Source organism: Mobula birostris, chromosome 2, assembly GCF_030028105.1.
Source record: "Mobula birostris isolate sMobBir1 chromosome 2, sMobBir1.hap1, whole genome shotgun sequence".
NCBI classification, from domain to species: Eukaryota; Metazoa; Chordata; class Chondrichthyes; order Myliobatiformes; family Myliobatidae; genus Mobula; species Mobula birostris.
Window position 1 is genome coordinate 2,394,614 of NC_092371.1, and position 26,738 is coordinate 2,421,351.

The window sequence follows — 26,738 nt, forward strand, 5'->3', positions numbered from 1 at the left end:
TCAGTTTCCTCCCACATTCCAAAGACATATGGTTAGGGTTAGCAAGTCGTGGCCGTGCTATGTTGACACCATAAGCATAGCGACACTTGCTGGCTACCTCCAGCACACCCTCGAACTGTGTTGATGTAAACCACCCATTTCACTTTATGTTGCAACGTACATGTGACAAGTAAAGCTAATTCTAAATCTTTGATAGTTCATAAACTCAATAGATTCTGCATATGCTGGAAGCATACACAAAATGCTGGTGGAACAAATACAGCGTCTGTGGAAAGGAATAAAGAGCTGACATTTCAGTCTGAGACCCTTCATTGGGATTGTAAAGGAAGAGGAAAGAAGCCAGAATAAGAAGGTTGGGGACAGGAAAGTGTATAAGCTGGTAGGTTCAAAGTTCAAGGTAAATTTCTTATCAAACTATAAATATGTTACCATATACAACGCCAAGATTCATTTTCTTGCAGACCTACTCAATAACCATCTAGTAACCATCATAGAAACATTGAACCACCACACCAACAGGTGTACAAGATAATAAGAGGAATACATAGAGTGGACAGCCAGCGCCTCTTCCCCAGGGCACCACTGCTCAATACAAGGGGACATGGCTTTAAGGTAAGGGGTGGGAAGTTCAAGGGGGATATTAGAGGAAGGTTTTTTACTCAGCGAGTGGTTGGTGCATGGAATGCACTACATGAGTCAGTGGTGGAGGCAGATACACTAGTGAAGTTTAAGAGACTACTAGACAGGTATATGAAGGAATTTAAGGTGGGAGCTTATATGGGAGGCAGGGTTTGAGGGTCGGCACAACATTGTGGGCCAAAGGGCCTGTACTGTGCTGTACTATTCTATGTTCTATGTTCTAACAGGGCAGACAGCCAGTGTGCAAAAGATAACAAACTGTGCAAATACAGAAAGAAAGAAATAATAATAATAATAATGATGATAAATAAATAAACAATAAATAGAGAATATGAGATGAAGAGTCCTTGAAAGTGAGTCCAAAGGTTGTGGGAACAGTTCAGTGTTGGGGCAATTGAAGTTATCCCCTCTTGTTCAAGAACCTGATGATTGAGGGTTAATAACTGTTCCTAAACTTGGAGGCGTGAGTCCTGAAGCTCCTGTATCTTCTTTCTGATGACAGCAGCGAGAAGACAGCATGACCCGAGTGGTGAGGTCCCTGATGATGGATGCTGCTTTCCTGCAACACTACTCCATGTGGATGTGCTTAATAGTGAGGAGGGCTTTACTCGTGATGGACTGGGCCATATTCATTACTTTCTGTAGGATTTTGCGTTCAAGGATATTGGTGCTTCCATACAAGGCTGTGACGCAGCCAGTCAATATACCCTCCACCACACGTTTGACAAAGTTTTGTAAGTCATTCCGAATCTTCGCAAACTTCTAAGGAAGCAGAGGCACTGCCAAGCTTTCTTCGTAATTGCACTTGTGTGTTGGGTCCACAACAGATCCTCTGAAATGGTAACACTGAGGAATTTAAAGTTACTGACCCTCTCCATCTCTGGTCCTTCAATGAGGACTGGCTCAAATAATCAGGTTGATCTTGCTGACATTAAATAAGAGGTTGATGTTCAGCCAGATTTTCAATCTTCCTCCTATATGCTGATTCATCACCACCTTTGAGAGGTGAGGGGGAGGTAGGTGGGGGAGGGAGAATAAAGTGAGAAATATGGAGATGGAAGGTGGAAAAGATAAAAATTTGTAGGCTTTGTCTGGCCTAGAGTCAATCTAGGTTAGTGAACAATAAGTGAGATATGGGACAAGTGGAAGCTAGGGCAGAGTTTTAAATGGGCTCAGGTTTATGAAGGTGGGATCCGGCCAGGAAACGTAACACCTATAGTAAACAAAGAATATATGAAGGTGTCAGCAATGGATGAGTTGGGACAACAGCAGAGAAGTAATCCGCTACAGGGGTGGAAAGTGGTGGATTAGTGACAGATAAAATAGAAGCAAGAAGCTCAGTCCACAGTCAAAACAGTTTTGCTTTGGCACCCAGGGAGAAGTGTTGGAGGTGAAAATAAAACAAATTTCTGGCAGGTTTTAAAGCTAACACAACACCTGATCCTCTCAATTTTTTTAAAATTTAAACTTGGGGTTCCCAAACATTTTTTATGCATGGACTAATACCATTAAGGAAGTGGTCCATTGGAAACCCGTGATTTAGAGAAACAGCATAATAACAGGTTCTTCTAGCGCAATGAGCTCAATTATACCCGTCTGACCAATTAACCTTCTAATCTGTATGTCTTGGGAATGTGGGAGGAAATTGGAGCACCTGGAGGAAACCCACATGGTTATAGGGAGAAGGTAAACTCCTTACAGCTGGAGATGGAATTGAACCTGGATCGCTAGTGCTTTAATCGCAGTATGCTAATCATTATGCTGCCGTGTCACCTTAACTGCTGCAAGAAATTTCAACGAATGAAACCGCATTCTATTTTGTTAGTTGGCTTTGCAGTTGTAACCGTCCTCCTTAAAGGTTAAACAAACACCAATTCAGCACAACTGTTTCAAAGCTACAAAGTCAAAGTAGTACGTAATTATACAGAACTTACTATTCAGCATATAAAAGGACTATATAAACTTAGCGCCCATTTTATTAAGTATACTTGCTCGTTAATATAAATATCTAATCAGCCAATCATGTGGCAGCAATTCAATGTACAAAAACATGCAGTCATGGTCAAGAAGTTCAGTTGTTGTTCAGACCAAACATCAGAATGGGGAAGAAATGTGGTCTAATTGACTATCACCGTGGAATGATTGCTGGTGCCAGACAGGGTGTTTTGAGTATTTCAGAAACTGATCTCCCGGGACATTATGCACAACAAAATCCTGAGTTAACAGAGAATGGTGTGAAAAACTAAAACACGTCCAGTGAGCTGCTGTTCTGTGGGGGGGGAAACATATTGTTGATGACAGCGGTCAGTAGAGAAAGGCCAAACTAGTTCAAGCTGACAGTAACTCAAATAACCACACATTACAACAGTGGTGTACAGAAGAGCATCTCTGAGTGCTCAACACTTCGAATCTTGAAGTGGATGGGCTACAGCAGCAGATCACCATGAACATACACTCAGTTGCCACTTTATCAGGTACAAGAGGTAGCTAATAAAGTCACTACTGAGTGTACATGTTACTCAGAATGATTCCATTAGGGTTGAGCAAAAGAGAGGGCATACAAGGAAGCCAAAGCTAGTGGGAATATAGAGGATTGGGAAGTTTTTAAAAACTTGCAGAAGGAAACTAAGAAGGTCATTGGGAAGGAAAAGATGAGTTATGAAAGGAAGCTGGCGACGAATATCAAAGAAGATACTAAAAGTTTTTTTTAAGTATATAAAGGGTAAAAGAGTTGACGGTAGGTACAGGACCAATAGAAAATGATGCTGGAATCATTGTAATGAGAGACGCAGGGATGGCAGAGGATCTGAATGCGTATTTTGCATCAGCCTTTACAGTGGAAGACATCTGTACTACACCGGACATTCAGGAGTGTCAGGGAAGTGAAGTATGTGCAGTGAAAAGTATGACTGAGAAGGTGCTCAGGAAGCTTAATAATCTGAGGGTGGATAAATCCTCTGGACCTGATGGAATGCACCCTTGGGTTCTGAAGGAAGTAGTTGGAGAGATTGAGGAGGCATTAACAATGATCTTTCAAGAATTAATAGATCCTGGCCTTGTACCAAATGTCTGGAAAATTGCAAATGTTACTCTGCTATTTCAGAAGATTGGGAGGAAGCAGAAAGGAAACTATAGACCTGTTAGCCTGACATCATGGTTGGGAAGTTGTTGGAATCGATTGTTAGGGATGAGATTACGGAATACCTGGAAGCACATGACAAGATAGGCCAAAGCCAGCATGGTTTCCTGAAAGGAAAATCCTGCCTGACTAACCTACTGCAATTTTTTGAGGAAATTATAAACAGGGTAGACAAAGGAGATGCAGTAGATGTGCTGTACTTGGATTTTCAGAAGGCCTTTGATAAGGTGCCGCACATGAGGCTGCTTAGCAAGATAAGAACCCATGGAATTACAGGGGAGTTACTAGCATGGGTGGAGCTTTGGCTGATCGGCAGAAAACAGAGAGTGGGAATAAAGGGATCCTATTCTGGCTGGCTGCCGTTACCAGTGGAGTTCCACAGGGGTCAGCGTTGGGACCGCTGCTTTTTACAATGTATGTCAATGGTTTGGACTATGTGATTAATGGATTTATGGCTAAATTTGCCGATGATACAAAGATACAAAGGAGCGAGTAGTGTTGATGAAACAGAGAGACTTAGATAGTTTAGGGGAATGGGCAAAGAAGTGGCAAATGAAAGACAATGTTGTAAAGAGTATGGTCATGCACTTTGGTGGAAGAAATAAGCGGGCAGACTATTATTTAGATGGGGACAGAATTCAAAATGCAGAGATGCAAAGGGACTTGGGAGTCTTTGTGCAGGATACCCTAAAGTTTAACCTCCCGGTTGAGTCAGTGGTGAAGAAGGTAAATAATAAATGTTGGCATTCATTTCTAGAGGTATAGATTATAAGAGCAGGGATGTGATGTTGAGGCTCCATAAGGCACTCATGAGACCACACTTGGAGTATTGTGTGCAGTTTTGGGCTCCTTATTTTAGAAAGAATATACCGACATTCAGAGAAGATTCACGAGAATGATTCCAGGAATGAAAAGGTTACGGTATGAGGAACATCTGGCAGCTCTTGGGCTGTATTCCCTGGAGTTCAGGAGAATGAGGGAGGATCTCATAGAAACATTCCAAATGTTAAAAGGCCTGCACAGATTAGATATGGCAAAGTTATTTTCCATGGTAGGGGAGTCTAGGACAAGAGGACATGTCTTCAGGATTGAAGGACGTCCATTTAGAACAGAGGTGTGGATAAATTACCTTAGTCAGAGGGTGGTAATTCTGTAGAATTTGTTGCCACGAGTGGCTGTGGAGGCCAAGTCACTGGGTGCATTTAAGGCAGAGATAGATGGGTTCTTGATTAGCCAGGATATCAAAGGGCATGCGGCGAAGGCGGGAGAGTGGGGATGATTGGAAGAATTGGATCAGCCCATGATAGAATGGCTGAGCAGACTCGATGGACCGAATGGCCTACTTCTGCTCCTGTATCTTATGGTTATGGTCAGAGTTTTGTATTCTTTCTCAGCAATCTACATGGACCTAATGCAATATTACTTGTCTGAAATTAGACTGAACATGAAGGATGGCTGATCTGGGAAAAGAAGAACAAAGTACGCTGATTAGGAGACTGTCCCATTCTGATATGGAGAATTCTCACATACCACCTTCAACAACTCATATGACATTCAAGAATTAATGAATAAAAGGAGCTTAAACAAATGTGAAAGATGGAAACAAATTCGGAAAGGAAAAGGCAGATTATGAGGAGGCACATTGAAGCAAATGATGATTGTGGAATGCCACAGAGCAGATGAGAAGGGATTAAATAATTCACTCAAAGTTGGGGCTATTCAGTCATTGCATTCAATAACTAATAGGCTAAATCGAAGGAAAAGCTGGCACATTTCAAAAGAGCTGCCTGTTCATGCAACATGATTGAATTTTCACTTCCAAAATACATAAAATGGAAGTTAAAAACATTCAATTCAGTGAAATATAATAGTGTCAAGCTAAAGCTTGTACAATGCAATCTTTAGAGCATTAGTCTGCTACACAAACATGAATGGATCACAGGCTCCTAAGTGATAGCTGACGTTTTTCTACTGTATGTGCCTTGAGAATTATGTTTCCTATTGTAACTAGGATAAAATGCTTTCACTATGTGGGAGAGAAATCTTTATCCAGAAAAGTACCTGTTTGGTCCAGATCAATGCCTTCAATATCTCCTTCTGCTAGACGTTTTAGGTTCCGATATTCCTGGAAAAAGCACTGGATCTCTTCTGCCGTGGTACCAGACCTGCAGACTTCATGAAATTGCCCCACTTTCTGATCGGAATCCGTGAGTGGAAACCAGCAAGCTGTTCGGTGATTAACGATCAATAGGTTATTTTGATCTGTCTTTCAGTAATATCTGACAAACTGATTTTGTGATTTCTCAATTTACATAAGTCTTCAGGAGCCAAACAGTTAAACAGAGAAAAATATCAGGGGAACATTTATCCTTGGATTCATGTCTCTATTAAATTTGGCAGTGATCATTTGCGATGGCACAGGAATTTAATTATAAGTAGAACAGGTAGCACAATTGTTGTTCTATTTTAAATGAACATTGTCAATTATCAATGCTAGCAATGCCTGTTTAACTATCCCTAACATCAACATTTATTAAAGAACTAAATCACATTTACTGCAATGTGAAGCAGATATTAAGGTTAGATCTGTCAGATAAGTGCAACAGCTAAAAAAATAAAAATCATGCTGTGTGTTGTATTCAGCAAAACACACAGATACAGTTGAAAGAAAAAAATATTGGGCAGCAGCAAGCAGTACAAATTATGAAGAAAGCTCACCAAACATCTAAAACAAAAAAGCAAGCCTAGTAAATAGTGATATTCATGTAGGAATCCCAAAGGAAGTCAGAACACAATTAATACTGCATGCAATGCCTGGCTATTATGCTGTAGCTGATGAGGAAAAAGAACAAATTTCATGACAAATGTCAGTGGTAATAAACTGAATTGTGAGTTTCAGTCTAACAGAATTTAAAGATTAACCAGACTTTAAATGACCGTTGATATAGATCACTGAGACACTCTAAAGAACCAAGATATATCTAGCTATGTTTAATTGTCTAATTTTTTCACTAAGTTTAATAATCTTTGTGAAAGATGGTCTTTCTGGCTGTTTTGTAAAAGTAGCTTCAAGATCACACACCTCACTGTAACAGATGATATTATCACCTAAATTTCACACGTTTATTATCATTCTCTTATATGATGCAAAATTTGTTGTTTTGTGTTAAGTGTTACAGCGCACAATATAAAATTACTATAAATTGCCAACAAATAAACAGTGCAAAGAGGGTTGTGTCTACGGTGTTGCTGGCAAAGTATACAACCCTCTTCAGCATCTTGCAATCCTATGTATCATGTCAACCAGAGAGAAGGTTCTCCACCATACATCTGTAGCACAGCTCACTGAATGGTCAGGGAATTGGGAACAGCAGTGTAGCATGTGGCTGAGTGTGGCACACTGCAAACAGTGGGAGTACAAAAACCAGGAAGTCGCATTGTGAAACCTTATAGAAGGACTGGCAACCCTAACCCTATCCTATCCTCTGGAGCTAACAACAAACACATGATATCTTTTCACAGCTGTCTGAACAAAGCGAAAATCATTTTGGATACAAGATAATCACTTCATCAAATAGTGCCTTGTTTACGAGTGAACAGACAGGCTTTTAGTTTAATGTCATATCTTAAAGATAGGGGAAGCCTTGGAAATTCACTTGGACAAATTAAAGAATCCTTCGTTCAAAAAAAACTGAGGTAACCTAGAGTAGAACAAATATGTGCACACTCCCAGTGTTTTACACTGAAATTGCCCTCATATTTATGTCCTTATGAGAACCAATGACCTCCTGACTGGAAGACCTGGCTGTAAACAGAGTCTCTATAACACCTACATATAAAGAATACGCTTCCTATAGATACAGCATTTTACCAATAAGACTAGCCCCCTCCCCCTGCCCCTCATCAGGTCACTGGGAGCATGTTCCAACAATTTCCCATTATTGCAGTATCCACTCATTTAGCAACAACACTCCCTTTTGGTTCTAAGTGTTGTCTGTATGTGGTATACGCCTTTAAGAGCTGATCACAAATACCTCTCACTACGCTATTTGCTAAGAACAGTGAAGAATGCTATGTTGAAAATTGCAGCTTGACATTACATAGGGAAACCTGACCTCAACTACAGTTCTCGCTCTATCAATGGCTTTTATAGACAGAGTCTGTGGGGCCTACACTAAATAATCTCTTGGCCTCACTTCCAACATTAACCTAAGGGGTTTCAGGGTCAGGCATAAGACCATAAGGCGTAGGAGCAGAATTAGGCCATTCGGCCCACTGAGTCAGCTCCACCATTCTATCATGGTTGATTTATTATCCCCCTCAACCCAAGTCTCCTGCCTTCTCCTGTTACCTGTTAGACTAGTACAGTGTCTAAGATCCAGATGAACTTGATAGCTACGGAAGGAAAACATAATGCAGTAACCAAGCAATGTACTTGGAGGACCAAAATGCCAGAACGCCCGTAGAGAATCTGTTGTAATGCATAAGATATGACTTTTAACTGTTGCTTAAGTAGGCTTGTGTTCCATGAGTGGGCCATCTTATTCAGGAAGGCTCTGATGTGTAAGTTAATTTAGCACGAATGACATCAAACCACATGTGCTGAGAAACATTGTGCTATTTCAAGCATAAACGATCTGCAATAATTGTTCACAATAAATTTAACTGCATCATCAAACGAGTTTCCATTAAACTCCTTCACATTGTGCAGTTAAACACTGCATCACACAAAAACATTTCAAGCCCATTTACTTTAAACTATAAAATTTAACAGAGCCAAAGAAACCAAACCTTTATTAGATCAACATAGAGTATCATCACCCTCTAGTGGTGAAACCACATATTACTATTTGCATGAAATTTTATAGGTTATATTTGATTTAATTGAAATGCCTACTTGGCAACCTCTAAAGGTCTTATTTTCCTGAAACCATAACTAGATCAGTAAAATCTTCTCTAGAGCAGAATGCAATAGGTACAGGAGTCGGTCCCCAGCCCTTTGAACCAACTCCACCATTCATTAAGATCCTACTGAGGTTTTAAAATGCATTGGTCAGACTGCACTTGGAATACAGTGAGCAATTTTGGGCCCTTTATCTAAAAAAGGATGTGATGGCATTAAAAACGTTCCAATGGAGGTTTATGAGAATGAATCCAGGAATGCAAGAGTTGATGTATGAGGACCATTTGACGGTTCTGGGCCTGCATAAGCAAGAACGAGGAGGGGGATCTCATTCGAACCTACTGAATATTGAAAGGCCTAGAGTGGATGTTTCCAATAATTGGGAAGTCTAGGGCCAGGAGGGCACAGACTCAGAATACAAGGCATTCCTTTAGAAAAGAGATGAGGAGGAATTTCTTTAGCCAGAGTGATGTATCTGTGAAATTCATTGCCATGGACAATGGTGGAGGCCAAGTCATTGGGTATAATTAAAGCGAAGGTTGACAGGTTAGTAATTAGTAAGGGTGTTAAAGGTTACAGGGAGAAGGCAGAAGAATGGGGTTGAGAGGGATAATAAATCAGTCATGGTGGAATGCTAGAGCAGACTCAATCAGCCAAATGATGTAATTCTGCTCCTATGTGTTATGGTCTATCTTCTATCTTAGCTCCATTTTCCAGCATCACCCCAAAGCCCTTGATTTCATCAATATCCATGTCATGTCCTAGTTTTTACCCTCGAAACAGTGATGCTATTTATAAAATGAGAGAGCTGGTTAAATTTGGAATCTTTTTGCTATGGCACATTATTTGATATACGTCAAAATTCACACACAAATTAACAACATTCTGGTAGTATACTTTTCCTCAATGCACATTACCTACCAATGGCTGTTAACAGGGAGTGGAGGACAGTAAAAATTAGCTGAGCATTTTCATTATGGTAATGATCAAGAGAGAGGAGCACATCCTGAACCACGTCATCAACTAGAGGCAGAAAGCTGGCATCCAAATAGCTAAACATAACGTTGATAACACGGGTTGTGTGAGGGTGCTGAGCTATTCTTCTCAAATTCAGTGAAATGGTGTTCACTAAATAGTCCGAATTTTGATTTATCAATTCCTGAAATGAATTATAGCCACATGATTGGCATATGTCTACCAATGTACTTCTTGCCATTTGACTAACAAGCACGGTTTCAGCTCCAAATTTTTCTAACACCGGGTAAAGAGTAGTCATCAAAAGCAAACGGAATTCCTTCTTTAACACACGAGCAAAATACCCAATCCCTTCGAGCTGGATGCAGATTTGCCAGATATTGCTGTTCATAGAGTGAACTGTTAAAGTTGAATATTGGAAACTGCTTTGGATTCCTTCAGCGAAAACCTGACGTTTTGCATGATTTTTATGGAGGCCAACTTGATATTCTGACTCCAGACTTGTTACCAAGTGCCAGTTGTCCATGCTTGTATATTCTTCAACAACAGATGTGATGGTTGCCTTCAAATCATCGGTGCTAACTGGAGTTCCTCTTTCATGCAGAACACTCACATCTAATCCAGCACCTCCCAGCAATAGTTCATTAATCACCAGTGCAGCCTGTTTCCTGTACATTACAGACTCGTGGTACAGTTCCATAAAGTGATCCACCAGTAGATAGAGGTTACCATAATAACCTAAAAGCCTGCAAACCTGTAGAAGCAATGTAAATATATGTCCTTCATTAAAATATTTGAAGTATTTTCTCTGTGTAGCAGGCTTGGCAAATGCTTGTAAATAACCCATGCTGGATGAGCAGCGTGCTGACTCCTGCAGATTTGCAGCTTCAGAAGTCGATTGTCTTTCTTCCACAATCCTCACATCTGTAACATCCAACTCTAGGATTTGCATCAGTGCTTTTGAAAGACGCCTAAGATGAACAGTTGAATTTAGAACGATGTTGACTTTACTACCTAACAATCTTAAGTAACCAAGCAACAAATTTAATGACGCCACTTTGTTCTGGTCATCATGAGTTCTCATGAGTCTTGGAAGGGCTGTTGCAAATGCATGCAGGTTCTCTGAGAGTACATCCACGAAATCTCTGTTGTCACACATCACACACTGCACAGAGACGTGCTTCAAAACTTCACTACATCTTGTCTGCACCTCTAGTCTTTCGTCTCCTACAAGCCTTATGAGAACTTCCAGAAGATGGCTGATGGATTCCTTGAGTGATTTGTTACACTGTGACAGCAAATGGTGAAGCAGTTCAACCAATTCCAGTCGTACTTTCCAATGTGGATGACCAGCAGCACAACTACATAGCTTCTGCAGCAGCACATCCAGTTTGCTTGCTGTGCTTTTTACCCATTCAGGCTTTCTGCAGATTACAAGTTCAGCATGCTTACTTTCCTTTGTACAAGTCAATTTTTTGCCAAGCTCGACATTGGACAGTTGTTCGTTGGCCATGACAATACACACCACCTTGTACCAAATCCTGATGGCATGAGTCGTTACTAAGTAACCCTGCTTGACGTCTCCAGAAATTATGCGTGTCATTCCTAAAGTGACCCCAGGCAAAAACGAGGCAAATGTGTCTCCAACACGAATCAGGTCACTGTTGTCAAAAGAACAGTGCGTATCTGAGCAATTACATTGCAAACTCAAGGTCAACAAACATTTCAGAGCATGAATTTGGAGCTGTCTTGATTTCTCATGTTCAGCAATGCTTAAGAGCACAGAAATAACATAACCAAGGACAGGAAGCATGTTTGGCTCATATAAACTTAGAACTATGTCACCATATGCTGAATGCAGAAGGGCATCAAGTCCTTGGATAGCAGACAATTTAAGCTCTTCAGAAGTCTTGGCTAGCTTTCCATGGTTGCCCGGAGAGGACAGGGAAAGGGAAAGTTCAGAGAAGAGTTCATGGAGAAGTTGCTGACTCCGTACACATGTTCGAGAAATAATAAAATTTATGCACTCCACGATGCTTTGGAGAAGCCTGTCTTGCTTTGGACCAGGTGTCTTCAGTGAAAATCTGAGTGGAAACAGTACATATTCCTGCAGATCTTGTAATGCCGCATCTCCAACATTCTGCAGTTTTGACTGAAGGCACTGTATGTTACTAATAGTCTGCTCCTTCGTTATCTTAACACAAATTGGACGCAGAACATTAAAAGCCTCCTTTGGCGTGTCAAAGATGGCCATATCGCAATCCTTTGTGCTTCCAACACTTCATCTGCTGCTCTATCCTGTAAAAAAACAAAGAATGTCAGGTTCACTTCGCACTACAGAATCAGAAAGGTTACAAGAATAAATTTATTATTAAGCAGTTACATTGAATAGAGGAAATTATTTAGAATGGTGCACAGAGATGAAAACCAAATAAGCAATAACCACAGTGAAACCAATTCACATATCACAGTATGAGGATTTATGTACAGTCTGACAAAATGGTGCAGACATTACAGTCAGTTACTGATCAAAGCCCATGCTCTGTTCTCAAAATGCAGAAAAATAACATAACGATCTCTGTGAATTGCAGTTAACACAGATCTGAAAACACCTATTAGCCTTATTTATCATGTCCTGAAAAACCCCCAATGTCAACTCAGGACTATATTTCTTTTTTTCGCTCCCTCAACTTGAGCTAATGCATTAATGTTTGTTTTTATTTATTTTGTTGTGCTAGTTATATTCAATTAAGTTTATAAGACCATAAGACACAGGAGCAGAATTAAGCCATTCACCCCATTAAGTCTGCTTCCATCTTGGCTGATTTATTATCCCTCTCAGCTCCATTCAAGTGGAGCACATGAGCAAAACTTCAAATTCTAGGTAAGGCTATCCAAGTAGCAGTATCATATATCATGGAAGTAACCATTCAGCCAATTTGTCCACATTAACTAGTGGGCACCCTCACTATACTAATCCCCTCTTACAGCAATTGGCCATTGCCTTCTGAGCACCAGCGATTTAAGTGCTTATCCGAACACTCCTTAAATGTTGTCATTTATTTTTGACATATTTGTAATGTAATGTGCTGCTGCTACAAAAAGCTAATTTTCGTGGCATTTTCACCCTGAGTATATACACCCATGACAATAAACTTGAACTTGAGACCTTAGTGACATTGCATTTCTGGTGTTGCATTAAAAACATGGAAGTTTATCTGCAACCATGCAGCATCTATCATGGAGCATTCTCCACTGGAATTTATCTGAGAATGGTGCTGCACATTAAATATATACAACCTCAAGCTTTGTAATACAAGTTGAATACCCCTTATCTGAAATGCTCGGGGCCAGAAGTATTTCGAATTTTTGAATATATAATGAGATAGCTTGGGATTGGCATAATTCCTGAATCTGAATTTATGTGCTATAGACAAGCAGTCATTGTCTAAAACTCATTCATCACATATATGTACTTAGTCATAAATTTAAGTCAAGTCAAGTCAAGTCAAGTCACTTTTATTGTCATTTCAACCATAACTGCTGGTACAGAACATAGTAAAAATGAGAGGTTTTCCAGGACCATGGTAAATGTCTCATTTTTACTATGTTCTGTACCAGCAGTTACTACATAACATTAATATAATGAAACTATAACGTGCACAGGGTAACAAAAGCAGCACAGCAACATCAGGAGAACACCTGAATCAGCTGTTGAACAACAACAAACAATGGTAGGTTTTCAGTCTCCACCTATGATGCCGTGTTTTGATTAAAAGGTTACAGTATATTGTGTTTGTATCTTACATATTTTTAGTTTGTGAAGGTATAAAACCAAACAGCATTGTAGACTTGTTCTGATGTTAGATTTTCACCAGCGAAGATCTTCACAAGCTTATCAATGAATTTCTCTGCTGCTTTCTGATCAGAGGCTTCATCTTCAAAGTGTTTAAAATCTTAAACTTCTGCAAACCAGCCTGCTGAATATTCACAATTACCTTCAATTTTCAGTTTGTTGTGATAGATCTTTGTTTCATGAAAGCATACTGTTAAATGGAATATGTTCACTGACAATTCTTTCAATACATGATCAAGATCTTTTTGCTTTATGCGGTGCTTTTCTACTTTTCATTAACTTCTGCTCATTGCATATGTGACTTCTCAAGCCTGCCAGAGCCTTATGGAATTTTCCATTTGTGAAATTACAGATTTGGAGGTTTTTGGATTTTGAAATTTCAGATAAAGGGTACTCAACCTGTACTACCAACAGTGGAATTACCTGAAAATATTTTCACAACATTCAGCAAAAGGTACAGAGGGCATCCCATGCCAATGGAGTTGAACTTCTGGAATAGGTGGAAGAAAAATATCTTCCTATTCATTACAACGGCTAAGAACAAGCAATGAATGAATGAAACAGAGCAAAACTATATATTTAACCAGTAATTTTACAAGATTATTGTTCATTTCAATCGAAGACTTATACCAGCATTGAAAATTTACAACTGTGCAAGCAAGAACCATCTAAATGAAATGTATTTTTCTGTACCTATGCAATTTCCAACTGTGAAGTCCAGACCCTTTGAGGTAAAAAATCATCTTCTTCATCTGTCCCCAATCCAACCAAAATTACGCTAAACCTTCCCTCCCACATAGTTCTCCATTCTTCTGTCTCTTAAATCTCCTTATGTATCCACCTCTACCACAATGCATTTATCACTCTATGTCAAAAACAACCACCTCTGATATCCATCCCCCTATATTTTTCTCCAATCACCTTAAAATGATGCCCTCTTCTATTAGCCATTTCTGCTCGAGGAAAAAGACACTGTCCACTCTACCTATGCTCCTTATCAACTTTATACATACCTATCAAGTCACCTCTCATCCTCCTTTACTTCAACCTTTCCTCATAGGACATGCTTTCTAATCCAGGTAGCATCCTGGTAAAAATCCTTGTTACGTGACCAAAAATGAACCCAATACTCCAAGTGTGGTACAACCAGAGTTTTATAGATCTGCAACATTGATGAACCAAAGCCACTAATGAGGGCCAACACACAATATGCTTTCTTAACCATCCTACCAACTTGTGCAGCAAATGCACCTGTACCCCAAGATCCTGCTATTCCTCCACACTGCTAAGAATCCTACCATTAACCTCGTACTCTACCTTCGCTGGACTTTCCAAAGTGTATTATTTCACACTGTTCCAGATTGAACTCCATTTGCCATTTCTCAGCCCAGCTCTGTATCCTATCAATGTTCCATTGCAACCTATGACAACCTTCTACACTATCCATAACACCACACCTACTGCTCTACCTTCAACTTGTTTTGTCACTTCTTCAAATAATTTAATCAGGCTTGTGAGACAACCTGTTCCTCACAAAGCAAAGCTAGTTATCCTTATTCAGACTATGCTTCTCCAAATGCTTACATCTCCAATCCTCTCCACCACTGATGTAATTATAGTCTCACTGGTCTATAATCCCCAAGATTACCCCTATTACTTTTCTTGATCAAAGGAATAACACTTGCAACCCTTCAGCCTTCTGGTACTATTACAGTTAGTGAAGGCGCAAAAGTCATTGACAAAGGTGCAGCAATCTCTTCCCTGGTTTCTGTAGAAAACTGGGGTACATCCCATCTGGCACTTGGAACTTATCTATCCAAGCAACACACACAAAATGCTGGAGGAACTCAGCAGGCCAGGCAGCATCTAAAGAAAAAAGTACAGTCGACATTTCGGTCCAAGACCCTTTGGCATAGATGGAAAAACCCTTTCATCTGTTGCTTGGATTTCTAGCACCTGAAGATTGAACTTCATCTATCCTAATGCTTTTCAAAACTTCAGGCACATTCTCTTTCTTAATGTTGACATGTTCCAGCATATTAGCCTGTTCTTTGCTGGGCTCACTTTATCAAAGTCCCTCTCACTGGTAAATACTGAAAGCACTTAACATTTAAAAAATAATTGGGAAATCTTAATAACTTACAATTGCTACAGGAATTTTAGAATAAAAATACATGATCAAAAATTTGAATAGAAAGAGGGTTTGTGGACAGGAAGTTCAAAATGAATCCTAATAAATCAATCCCAGACAGAGAAACCCATGGTACAAGCTGTCAGGAGGAACACAAACAAAAAGTTGTGCTAATGTGCAAAGGGGCAGGTCTTCATAATACCACAAGCATGTTCCTCAATTCAACTGGATCATGGCTAACATATAGCTTAAACTCACTATTGATAAAGTTATGAATATCCATTGAAACTGAAAAATATCAAGCAAGAATACTGAAGAAACAGTATTAGGCAAAATTATAGGTTCACAAGATTATAAGTCACCTGGATGCATCCTTGGTCTAAAAATTGCCCATCAAGACATTGGGTACATTGGTTGCAATCTACCAAACTGGAAATGTATTTTAAATGATAACTGAGCTAGATCTACACCAGTCAATTCAAATGGCAGAATCATATGAAATATTGTCCAAAAGAGTAATTCCTCACTCATTCCCACAGCCTGCACATTATTCCCTCACAAGTGCCCATACTAATCCCTTTTGAAAGACTTTGACAGTTTTCATTTTAAGCACTTCCTCAGTCCTTTAGCTTAGAGAGGAATTGGTGTGATATATTGGATTAAGGCGCATCCTTTAAGCAGGAATTCAATTGCATTCCTAATTTAGTCAATTGCATTTGGTACTCAGAATGCACTGCAGTAACTAAATACAGACTGGTGATCACTTTGCAGGTCATCTCAATTCACTGCATAACATGTAACCTGAATTTCAAATGGCTGTCCCATTACTTCTTTGTATCCTTCCCACTCTGACCTCCATTACTATTGCAATGTTCAATGCAAGCTCAGAGAACAAATACTTTACCATCAGATCATAAGACATAGGAATGAAACCTTCTGGCCCATCAAGCTTGCTCTGCCATTCCATCATAGCTGATTCACAATCCCTCTCAGCCCCATTCTCCTGCCTTCACCCATAACCTTTCACATCCTCACTAATCACGAACCTGTCAACCTGTTTTACATATACCTGACTTGGCTTCCACTGCTGTCTTTGGCAATGAGTTCCACAGATTCACCACCTCCTAGCCAAAGAAATTCCTTCTCACCTCTGTTTTAAAGGGACATCTTACTATGCAGAGGTTGTGCCTTATCCGATAAGATCACAAGACACAGGAGCAGAATTATTGCATTCAGCCCTTTGGGTCTGCTCTGCCATTCCATCATGGCTGATCCAATTCTTCCAATCATCCCCACTCTCCTGCCTTCACCCCATACCCTTTGATATCCTGGTTAATCAAGAACCCATCTGTCTCTGCCTTAAATGCACCCAATGACTTGGCCTCCACAGCCACTCGTGGCAACAAATTCTACAGATGTACCAACCTCTGACTAAGGTAATTTCTCCACACCTCTGTTCTGAATGGACGTCCTTCAATCCTGAAAACGTGTCCTCTTGTCCTAGACTCCCCTACCATGGGAAATAACTTTGCCATATCTAATCCGTGCAGGCCTTTTAACATTTGGAATGTTTCTATGAGATCCTCCCTCGTTCTCCTAAACTCCAGGGAATACAGCCCAAGAGCTGCCAGACGTTCCTCATACGGTAACCCTTTCATTCCTGGAATCATTCTCGTGAATCTTCTCTGAATGTCAGTATATTCTTTCTAAAATAAGGAGCCCAAAACTGCACACAATACTCCAAGTGTGGTCTCATGAGTGCCTTATGGAGCCTCAACATCACATCCCTGCTCTTATAATCTATACCTCTAGAAATGAATGCCAACATTGCATTTACCTTCTTCACCACTGACTCAACCTGGAGGTTAACCTTTTGGGTATCCTGCACAAGGACTCCCAAGTCCCTTTGCATCTCTGCATTTTGAATTCTCTCCCCATCTAAATAATAGTCTGCCCGTTTATTTCTTCCACCAAAGTGCATGACCATACATAGAACCATAGAAACTACAGCACAGAAACAGGCCCTTTGGCACTTCTTGGCTGGGCCGAACCATTTTCTGCCTAGTCCCACTGACCTGCACACTGACCATATTCCTCCATACACCTCCCATCCATGTATCTGTCCAATTTATTCTTAAATGTTAAAAAAGAACCCGCATTTACCACCTCATCTGGCAGCTCATTTCATACTCCCACCACTCTCTGTGTGAAGAAGCCCCCCCCTAATGTTCCCTTTAAACTTTTCCCCCCTCACCCTTAACCCATGTCCTCTGGTTTTTTTCTCCCCTTGCCTCAGTGGAAAAAGCCTGCTTGCATTCACTCTATCTATACCAATCATAATTTTATATACCTCTATCAAATCTCCCCTCATTCTTCTACGCTCCAGGGAATAAAGTCCTAACCTATTCAACCTTTCTCTGTAACTGAGTTTCTCAAGTCCCGGCAACATCCTTGTAAACCTTCTCTGCACTCTTTCAATCTTATTTATATCCTTCCTGTAATTTGGTGACCAAAACTGAACACAATACTCCAGATTTGGCCTCACCAATGCCTTATACAACCTCATCATAACTTTCCAGCTCTTATACTCAATACTTCGATTAATAAAGGCCAATGTACCAAAAGCTCTCTTTACAACCCTATCTACCTGTGACGACACTTTTAGGGGATTTTGTATCTGTATTCCCAGATCCCTCTGTTCCACTGCACTGCACTGTTCCACAGTGCCTTACCATTAACCCTGTATGTTCTACGTTGGTTTGTCCTTCCAATGTGCAATACCTCACACTTGTCAGTATTAAACTCCATCTGCCATTTTTCAGCCCATTTTTCCAGCTGGTCCCAGTCCCTCTGCAGGCTCTGAAAACCTTCCTCACTGTCTACTACACCTCCAATCTTTGTATCATCAGCAAACTTGCTGATCCAATTTACCACATTATCATCCAGATCATTGATATAGATGACAAATAACAATGGACCCAGCACTGATCCCTGTGGCACACCACTAGTCACAGGCCTCCACTCAGAGAAGCAATTCTCTACCACCACTCTCTGGCTTCTTCCATCGAGCCAATGTCTAATCCAATTTACCACCTCTCCATGTATACCTAGCGACTGAATTACTGAATTTTCCTAACTAACCTCCCATGCGGGACCTTGTCAAAGGCGTTACTGAAGTCCATGTAGACAATATCCACTGCCTTCCATTCATCCACTTTCCTGGTAACCTCCTCGAAAAATTCCAACAGATTGGTCAAACATGACCTACCACGCACAAAGCCATGTTGACTCTCCCTAATAAGCCCCTGTGTATCCAAATGCTTGTAGATTCTGTCTCTTAGTACTCCCTCCAATAATTTACCTGCTACTGATGTTAAACTCACCGGCCTATAATTTCCCGGATTACTTTTCGATCTTTTTTTAAACAACAGAACAACATGAGCCACTCTCCAATCCTCCGGCACTTCAACCGTAGACAGCGACATTTTAAATATTTCTGCCAGGGCCCCCATAATTTCAACACTAGTCTCCTTCAAGGTCCGAGGGAACACTCTGTCAGGTCCCGGGGATTTATCCACCTTAATTTTCCTCAAGACAGCAAGCACCTCCTCCTTTTCAATCTGTACAGTTTCCATGGTCTCACTACTTGATTCTCTCAATTCCATAGATTTCATGCCAGCTTCCTTAGTAAATACAGACGCAAAAAACCTATTTAAGATCTCCCCCATTTCCTTTGGTTCCGCACAAAGCCGACCACTCTGATCTTCAAGAGGACCAATTTTATCCCTTACAATCCTTTTGCTCTTAATATACTTGTATATATACACTTATATACTTAATATACACTTTACATTACAACATTGTATTTCATTTGCCACTTCTTTGCCCATTCCCCTAAACTATCTAAGTCTCTCTGCAGGCTCTCTGTTTCATCAACACTACTCGCTCCTTTGTATCTTTGTATCATCGGCAAATTTAGCCATAAATCCATTAATCACATAGTCCAAATCATTGACATACATCGTAAAAAGCAGCGGTCCCAACACCGACCCCTGTGGAACTCCACTGGTAACGGCAGCCAGCCAGAATAGGATCCCTTTATTCCCACTCTCTGTTTTCTGCCGATCAGCCAAAGCTCCACCCATGCTAGTAACTCCCCTGTAATTCCATGGGTTCTTATCTTGCTAAGCAGCCTCATGTGCGGCACCTTATCAAAGGCCTTCTGAAAATACAAGTACAGCACATCTACTGCATCTCTTTTGTCTACCCTGTTTATAATTTCCTCAAAAAATTGCAGTAGGTTAGTCAGGCAGGATTTTCCTTTCAGGAAACCATGCTGGCTTTGGCCTATCTTGTCATGTGCTTCCAGGTATTCCGTAATCTCATCCCTAACAATCGATTCCAACAACTTCCAAACCATGATGTCAGGCTAACAGGTCTACAGTTTCCTTTCTGCTTCCTCCCAATCGTCTGAAATAGCAGAGTAACATTTGCAATTTTCCAGACATTTGGTACAAGGCCAGAATCTATTAATTCTTGAAAGATCATTGTTAATGCCTCCTCAATCTCTCCAACTACTTCCTTCAGAACCCAAGGGTGCATTCCATCAGGTCCAGAGGATTTATCCACCCTCAGACTATTAAGCTTCCTGAGCACCTTCTCAGTCATACTTTTCACTGCACATACTTCACTTCCCTGACACTCCTGAATGTCCGGTGTAGTACAGATGTCTTCCACTGTAAAGACTGATGCAAAATACGCACTCAGATCCTCTGCCATCTCTGCGTCTCTCATTACAATGATTCCAGCGTCATTTTCTATTGGTCCTGTACCTACCGTCAACTCTTTTACCCTTTATATACTTAAAAAAAACTTTTAGTATCTTCTTTTGATATTCGTCCTTCATAACTCATCTTTTCCTTCCTAATGACCTTCTTAGTTTCCTTCTGCAAGTTTTTAAAAGCTTCCCAATCCTCTATATTCCCACTAGCTTTGGCTTCCTTGTATGCCCTCTCTTTTGCTTTTACTTTGGCTCTAACTTCACTTGTCAGCCACAGTAGTGTCCTTCTTCCGTTCAAAAATTTCTTCCTATTTAGAATATATCTGTCTTGCACTTCCCTCACTTTTCGTAGAAACTCCAGCCACTGCTGCTCTGCTGTGCTTCCTGCTAGTGTTCCTTTCCAGTCAACCTTGGCCAGTTCCCCTCTCATGCCACTGTAATTTCCTATATTCCACTGAAATTCTGACACATTGGAATTTACTTTCTCCTTCCCAAATTTCAAAGTGAACTCAATCGTATTGTGATCACTGTTCCCTAAGGATTCCTTAACCTTATCACCTCCGGATCATTGCACAACACCCAATCCAGCACAGCCAATCCCCTAGTGGGCTCAACAGCAAGCTGTTCTAAAAGGCCATCCCTTAGACATTCTATAAATTCTCTCTTGAGGTCCAGTACTGGCCTGGTTTTCCCAATCCACTTTCATGTTAAAATCCCCAACGATTATCATGACATTGCCCTTCTGACGCACCTTTCCTATCTCCTGCTGTACTCTCTCACTAAAAAATTTCCTCCTTACCTCTGTTCTAAAGGGTCACCACTCAATTTTGAGGCTGTGCCCTCTAGTTTGGGATGCTCCCACCATGGAAAACATTCTCTTCACATCTACCCTATCCAGTCCATTCAACATTCGGTAGATTTCAATGAGATTCCACTCACATTCTTCTAAATTCCAGTGAGTACAGGCCCAAAACTGCAAATTGTTCCCCAAATGTTAACCCCTTCATTCCCGGAATCATCTTTGTGAACCTGCTCTGTACTAGCTCCAATGACAACACATCCTTTCTGAGATATGGGGCTCAAAACTGTTGACAATACTCCAAAAGTGGCCTGACTAGTGTCTTAATAAAGACTCAGCATTATCTCCTTGCTTTTATAATCTATTCTCCTAGAAATAAATGCCAACAATTGCCTTCTTTACTAAAGACTGAACCCGTAACCTAACCTCCTTCGAGTCCTGCCCAAGGACTCCCAAGTCCCTCTGAACCGCTGATGTTTGAACCTTCTCCCCATTTAGATCATAGTCTGCACCACTGTTCCTTTTACCAAAGTGCATTATCATACACTTCCCAACATTGTATTCTATCTGCCATTTTCTTGCCTACTCTTCCAATCAGTCCTGCTGCAAATGCATTGCTTCCTCAGCACTACCTACCCCTCTACTTATCTTCGTATCATCTGCAAATTTTGCCACAAAGCCATCAATTCCAATATCCAAATAATTGACAAACAATGTGAAGAGCAGCAGACCCAATACTGACCCCTGTCACTGGTCACCAACAGCCAACCAGAAAAGGCCCCTTTTATTCCCACTCACTGCCTCCTGCCTGTCAGCCATCCCACTGTCCATGCCACACACGCAAAATGCTGGAGGAACTCAGCAGGCCAGGCAGCATCTAAGACAAGAGTACAGTTAACATCTCAACCCAAAACTTCCCCATACTCTTTTCCTAGCTGCTGCCTGGCCTGCTGAATTCCTCCAGCATTTTGTGTGCGTTGCTTGGTTTTCCAGCATCTGCAGATTTTCTCTTGTCCAATACCCATGCCAGTATCTTTCCTGTAACACCATAGGATTTTATCTTAAGCAGCCTCACGTGTGGCACTTTATCAAACGCCTTCTGAAAATCCAAGTAAATGATATTCACTACCTCTCCTTTGTCCACCCTGTTTGTTACTTCCTCGAAGAACTCTAACAGATTTGTCAGGCAAGATTTCCCTTTACAGAAACCATGCTGACATTGACTTATTTTATCGTTAGTCTCCAAGTACTTCGAAACCTCACCCTTAATAATAGACTCCAACATTTTCCCACAGGTAAGGCTAACTGGCCTAAAATTTCCTTTCTTTGTCTTCCTCCCTTCTTCAAGAGTAGACTGACATTTGCGATCTTCCATTTCTCTGGGGCCATGGCAGAATCAAGTGATTCATAAAAGATTATGACCAATGCCTCCGTTATCTCTTCAGCAACCTCTCTCAGGACTCTGGGATGTAGTCCATCTGGCCCAGGTGACTTATCCACCTTAAGACCTTTCAGTTTGCCAAGCAATGACACTCACTCCTGCTCCCTGACACTCACGGAGCTCTGGCACACTGCTAGTGTCTTCCACAGTGAAGACAGATGCAAAGTAGCCAAACAACAGGAATTCTGCAGATGCTGGAAATTCAAGCAACACACATCAAAGTTGCTGGTGAATGCAGCAGGCCAGGCAGCATCTCTAGGAAGAGGTGCAGGCGACGTTTCAGGCCGAGACCCTTCGTCAGGTCCTGACGAAGGGTCTCGGCCTGAAACATCGACTGCACCTCTTCCTAGAGATGCTGCCTGGCCTGCTGCGTTCACCAGCAACTTTGAAGTGTGTTGCCTGCAAAGTAGCCATTAAGTTCATCTGCTATTTCTTTGTCACCCATTACTACCTCACCAGCATCATTTTCCAGTGGTCCAATATGAACTCTCATCTCCCCTTGACTCTGTATGTAACTGAAAAAGCTTTTGGTATCCTGCTTTATATTATTGGCGAGTCTGCCCTCATATTTCATCTCTTCTCTTCTTATAGCTCTTTTAGTTGCCTTTTGTTGGATTTTAAAAGCTTCCCAATAATCCAACTTCCCATTCACTTTTGCTACCTTATATGCCCTTTCCTTGGCTTTTATGCAGTCCTTAACTTCCTTTGTCAGCTGTGTTTGCCTAGCCCTACCATCTGAGAACTTCTTCCTCTATGGGATAAATTTATCCTGCACCTTGTGAAATATTCCCAGAAACTTCAGCAACCTTAGCTCTGCCGTCATCCCCACCAGCATCCTCTTCCAATCCACCTGGGCAAGCTCCTGTCTCATGCCTCTGTAATTCCCTTTATTCCATTGTGATACTGATACATGTGATTTATGCTTCTCCCTCTCAAACTGCAGTATGAATTGAATCATATTATGATCACTGCCTCCTAGGGTTTCCTTTAAATTAAGCTCCCTAATAAGATCTGGGTTATTACACAACAGCCAATATATGACAGCCTTCCCCCTAGTAAACTCAAGCAGAAGCTGCTCTAAAAAGACATCTCGTAGGTAATCAACAAATGCCCTCTCTTGCGATCGGACACCAACCTGATTTTCCCAATCCCCTTGCATATTCAAATCCCATTACAATTGTGACATCACCCTTCTCACATGCCTTGCCCAGCTCCCTGTGAAATCTCAACCCCACACCTTGGCTTCTACTTGGAGGCCATAATGGTTTTTTATCCTTGCTATTTCTTAACTCCACCCACAAAGATTCAACATTCTCTAACTCCCCGTCATCTCCTTGTAAAGATGTAATTCCATCTCTTACCAACAGAGCCACACCACCATCTATGCCTTCCTGCCTGTCCTTTTTGATACAAAGTATATCCTTTGATTTTAAATTCCCAGCTATGGCCTTCTTTCGGCCACAACTCAGTGATGCCCACAACGTCATACTGACCAATCTCTCATTGCGCCACAATATCGTCCACCTTATTCTGAATGCTATACACATTTAAATACAGCAACTTCAGTCCTGCATTCTTCACCCTTTTGAATTTTGCCTCTGCGGTACAATTTAACTCTGCTCTGTCTGTATTTGTACCCATTCCCTTTTGTACAGGTCCCACCTGCCCCAGGAGGGGTCCCAATAATACAGAAATACGAATCCCTGTCCCCGCTCCAATACTTCAGCCACACATTTATCTGCCAACTCCTTCTACTCCTATCCTCAATGACACATGGCACAGGCAGCAATCCCAAGATTACTACCCTTGAGGTCGTACTTCTCAGCTGCCTTCGTAACTCCCTGTATTTTTTTTTCAGGACCTCCTCCCTTTTTCTTCCTATGTCATTGGTACAAATATGTACCACAACTTCTGGCTGCTCACCCTCCCTTTTCAGGATATTGTGGATGCATCTAGAAACATCTCAGGCCCTAGCACCTGGGAGATAAACTACCATCCGTGTTTCCTTTTTGCGTACACAGAATCGCCTATCTGTTCCCCTAACTATACAGTCCACTTTTACTACTGCCACCCTCTTCGGTTCCCTACCCTTTTGAGCCACAGGGCCAGACTCAGTGTTACAGGCTGTCCTGACGAAGGGTCTCGGCCTGAAACATCAACTGTACCTCTTCCTAGAGATGCTGCGTTCACCAGCAACTTTGATGAGTGTTGCTGTTGCCTCACTCAGGTACACTGACCCCATCCCCCCCACAAACAGCATTCAAAATGGAGTACTTATTGTTGAGGGGGATGGCCCTTATTCTTGAGTCTAGGCCTTCAACTTACACCAATTGCTTTCGCCCTCCCCCATTCTAGTCTTCACTTTCATTCCCATGCCAGCTGCTACCAATCACCCTTGCTTCCTCAAAGCACCTCACCCTCCCCAAAACCTCCCTCTGCCACAAGCACCTCACCCCCTGCCTAGACACAGCTCAGCCTACCACAAAAAAAATCATCTCCTCCTTTAAATTTCTCAATGCCTCAGTAAAGCAGCCAACACATTTTTCCACTTTGTATAAGATACAAAATGGTGAAAGACTGTACTACTAGGCTCAAGAATGTAGATATAGTAAGACTCTTGACCTCACAATCTACCTTGTTACGACCTTGTACCTTATTGTACACCTGCAATGCGCTTTTTCTATCACTTTATTCTGCATTCTGAATATTCACCTGTATTCTAGGACAGTTATTTCCCCTCAACCATCAGTCTCTTGAACCAAAGGGGATAACGTCACACACCACGACACTTAAGTAATTCTACAAATTATGGACTTGCTTTCAAACACTCTGCAACTCCTGCTCTCGATAGACATTATTTAATGTTTTTTCTCTTTCACTTGTTATATGTAGTTTGTTGTCTTTTGCACATAGGTTGCTTTTCCATCTTTGTTGTGTACGGTTTTTTCATTGATTCGTAAACACGAGGAATTCTGCAGATGCTGGAAATTCACCAGCAAATTTGAGAAACGTTCACCAGCAAACTTGAGGTGTGTTGCTTTTTCATTGATTCTGTTTCTTTGAAATTCTATTGTTATTGTGAAATACCCACAAGAAAATTAATCCCAGGTAGTACTGTATGTGGTGACGTACACGTACTTTCGTAATAAATTTACTTTCAACTTTGCTTTCTTTTGCACTACACCAATGCACTGTGCAATGAATTGATTTGTACAGCGACATGTAGACAAAGTTTTTCACTCTATCTCGGTACACGTGACAATAATAAACCAATTTACCCTTCAGCCCCAAGTACCTCACCCTTTCGCCTTTCACCTCAAAGTTTACCTACACCAGGTATGTCCCTCTACCCTCCGTGCCCAAAAGGTAGGACTGGACTTCCGTCAGGCCCCCCAACTCAGCCGGTACCCCGACCCACCACGTTCGCCCCCTACCCACCTCAGTGCGCACCCCGCGTCCAATACTCCTGCCGCTAACCTCCACCGCGCATGCGTCAACTCCAAGCTCGGCACGCGCACGCAGGCTCGCCCTTTGCGCCTGCGCGTTAACATCGACGCTCTCCCCTCACTTTCGCGGGGATTCGCCCCCACCTCTACCCCTCAGATGAACAACATGCACACTGGTGAAGTTTTCCGACCGTCGCTGAGCCCGCGAGGTCGTCTGTTAATGCCAGAAGCCCCCCGGACACCCGCTGTCACGTGATCCGATCCCCCCGGCGGCGACACCCTCTGACCTCCCGGGGCGGGGTGAGAGGTCACGCCGCCATTTCACCAGCTGGGGAGCGGAGCGCGGGGAGTCGGTATCTCTCCTCTTCTCTGTCCGCTGCAAGGAGATGTCCTCCTTCTCGGAAAGCGCGTTGGAGAAAAAACTCGCCGAGCTGAGCAACTCGCAGCAGAGCGTGCAAACCCTATCGCTCTGGCTGATCCATCATCGGAAACACGCCGGCATTATCGTGCACGTCTGGCACCGAGAACTGAAAATAGGTGAGCGGGTCCCTGGTCACAGTAACCCCGCCTCTCGGCCCTCCGTCCTCGCTATCAGCGCAGCTCGTTATGTTGGTGTACGGATCCGATAT

At 41.7% G+C, this 26,738-nt stretch overlaps 2 protein-coding genes across 4 annotated transcripts in view; one reads left to right on the plus strand and one right to left on the minus strand.

The window, feature by feature from the left end:
* tti1 (TELO2 interacting protein 1) overlaps positions 1-26,189 on the minus strand; it is a 38,560-nt gene extending 12,371 nt beyond the window's left edge. For all 3 annotated transcript variants that reach the window (XR_011889405.1, XM_072280864.1, XM_072280873.1), the window contains exons 1-3: positions 26,102-26,189; positions 9,603-11,954; positions 5,840-6,004 (exon numbers count right to left, since the gene is read on the minus strand). Coding sequence is in view for 2 of the 3 variants with exons in the window: in XM_072280864.1 (XP_072136965.1) it covers positions 5,840-6,004; positions 9,603-11,910 (2,473 nt within the window). In the remaining variant the exon portion in view is untranslated. The remainder of the gene's footprint in view (positions 1-5,839; positions 6,005-9,602; positions 11,955-26,101) is intronic.
* A 65-nt stretch (positions 26,190-26,254) lies between these two features.
* LOC140211242 (regulation of nuclear pre-mRNA domain-containing protein 1B-like) overlaps positions 26,255-26,738 on the plus strand; it is a 31,998-nt gene continuing 31,514 nt past the window's right edge. Inside the window, exon 1 of the mRNA XM_072280891.1 lies at positions 26,255-26,646. Within this exon, the coding sequence (XP_072136992.1) occupies positions 26,496-26,646 (151 nt within the window). The 5' untranslated portion in view covers positions 26,255-26,495. The remainder of the gene's footprint in view (positions 26,647-26,738) is intronic.